This window comes from Capsicum annuum, unplaced genomic scaffold, assembly GCF_002878395.1.
Source record: "Capsicum annuum cultivar UCD-10X-F1 unplaced genomic scaffold, UCD10Xv1.1 ctg83032, whole genome shotgun sequence".
In the NCBI taxonomy this organism is placed as follows: Eukaryota; Viridiplantae; Streptophyta; class Magnoliopsida; order Solanales; family Solanaceae; genus Capsicum; species Capsicum annuum.
Genome location: NW_025893872.1, coordinates 1 through 1,619, shown reverse-complemented (window position 1 = coordinate 1,619; position 1,619 = coordinate 1). Strand labels below are relative to the sequence as shown.

General features: G+C 38.4%; 1 protein-coding gene across 1 annotated transcript; it reads left to right on the top strand.

The window, feature by feature from the left end:
• Positions 1–1,613, top strand: LOC107878027 (probably inactive leucine-rich repeat receptor-like protein kinase At5g48380; the record flags this gene model as incomplete). Its single annotated transcript, XM_047406012.1, has 2 exons — positions 1–933; positions 1,210–1,613. Coding segments are annotated over exons 1-2 (1,286 nt in total), but the record flags the coding sequence as incomplete, so codon positions are not given.
• Between the last annotated feature and the right edge of the window lie 6 nt (positions 1,614–1,619).

Below are 1,619 nucleotides of genomic sequence, written 5' to 3'. Positions count from 1 at the left end.
CAAGTTACACCACAATTGCCTAAGCAAATAACTCAATAAATTTACAGGGTAATGGATTCTAAAACCAAAAATTTCACTCACAAAATGTTCACCTTCAATATTCTTCACTTAGTAGTACTATTTTTCGTTGTACTTTGTAACTCTTCTCTAAGATGCAACGCGGTCGGGAGTGACATCGATTGTTTGAGATCGATAAAAGAATCGTTGGCAGACCCTTTAGGTATCTTGGCTTTTACGTGGAAATTCGATAATCTGACAGAAGGTTTCATATGCAAATTTGCAGGAATACGATGCTGGAATCCTGATGAGAGCAGAGTTTCAAGAATTAGTCTTCCAGACATGGGATTAATTGGTGAGTTTCCGCGAGGCATTCAAAATTGCTCTTCTTTAACTTCTCTTGATCTTTCAAACAACAAGCTATATGGAACCATCCCTTCGGATATATCAAATTTAATCGGATTTGTTGTAACTCTTGATCTCTCGAGCAACGAATTCTCAGGCGAGATCCCAGTTAACCTTGCGAATTGTCCTTTTCTAAATAACCTCAAATTAGACCAGAATAAACTAGAAGGTTCAATCCCATCAGAAATTAGCTTCTTACGTCGACTCAAGATATTTAATCTCTCCAACAACATGTTGACAGGGCCAGTGCCAAATTTTATCGATGTCTCTTTTCCACCTGAAAGTTATGCAAATAATCCAGGACTTTGCGGTGAACCTCTAGACCCATGTGGTGCAGTTGGGAACCATCGTGTTCTGTTTGTTTGTGGCTTTGTGACGGGTTGGTCGCTTTCAGCATTAGTTGGTATCTATCTTTTTTTCTTAGACTTACCTGGTGTAAAAAATATTCTTCTATTGATCAAGAAGAGAACAAAGGTAATGGTGATTGATGGAAATGAATGGCCTCTAGAAGAAGTAAACAACCACCCAAAGGTAAACATTTTTCTTGCTCTCAACCGTCTTTTTTTCAAATAAAGTTAAAAATATCAAGAATCGATGACTAAACGTCTACTTAAACTTCTCATTTTACTCTTAGTGACAAGCTCTTATAGCCAGACATGTGTTATGGAACGTTTAAGACCATAAGTTTCAAAAATTTCCTTTTTTCTTTCTTCTTAAAATTTGCTCCTAGCCAAACTACTTACTCAAACAGTTGTTGTAGAGGAAAAATACAAAATGTACTAATGGTAGATATGTTCTGTTCATCAGATTTTACACCTGGAGACGATCGTTACAAGAATGAGTTTTATGGAACTATCAAAAGCGACTTCAAATTTCAGCCAAGAAAATGAAATCGGGAATGGTATGCTGGGAAAAATGTACAAAGCACTTGTCCCAAATGGATGGACAGTTGCTATAAAGAGGCTCCATGTTTCGGAGGATTTGGAGGAAGAGTTTGTTTCCGAGATCACGACTCTGGGTAGTCTGAGGCATCCGAATTTGGTGCCTCTAATCGGATTTTGTTCTGAGTGGAACGAGCGGCTTTTGGTATACACATACATGCCTAATGGAAACTTACATGAGTGGTTGCACTCAACCGACGACAAGGCAAGACTCTTGGACTTTCCTCTAAGGGTTAAAATTATTGTTGGCGTCGCGAAAGCCTTGGCTTGGCTTCA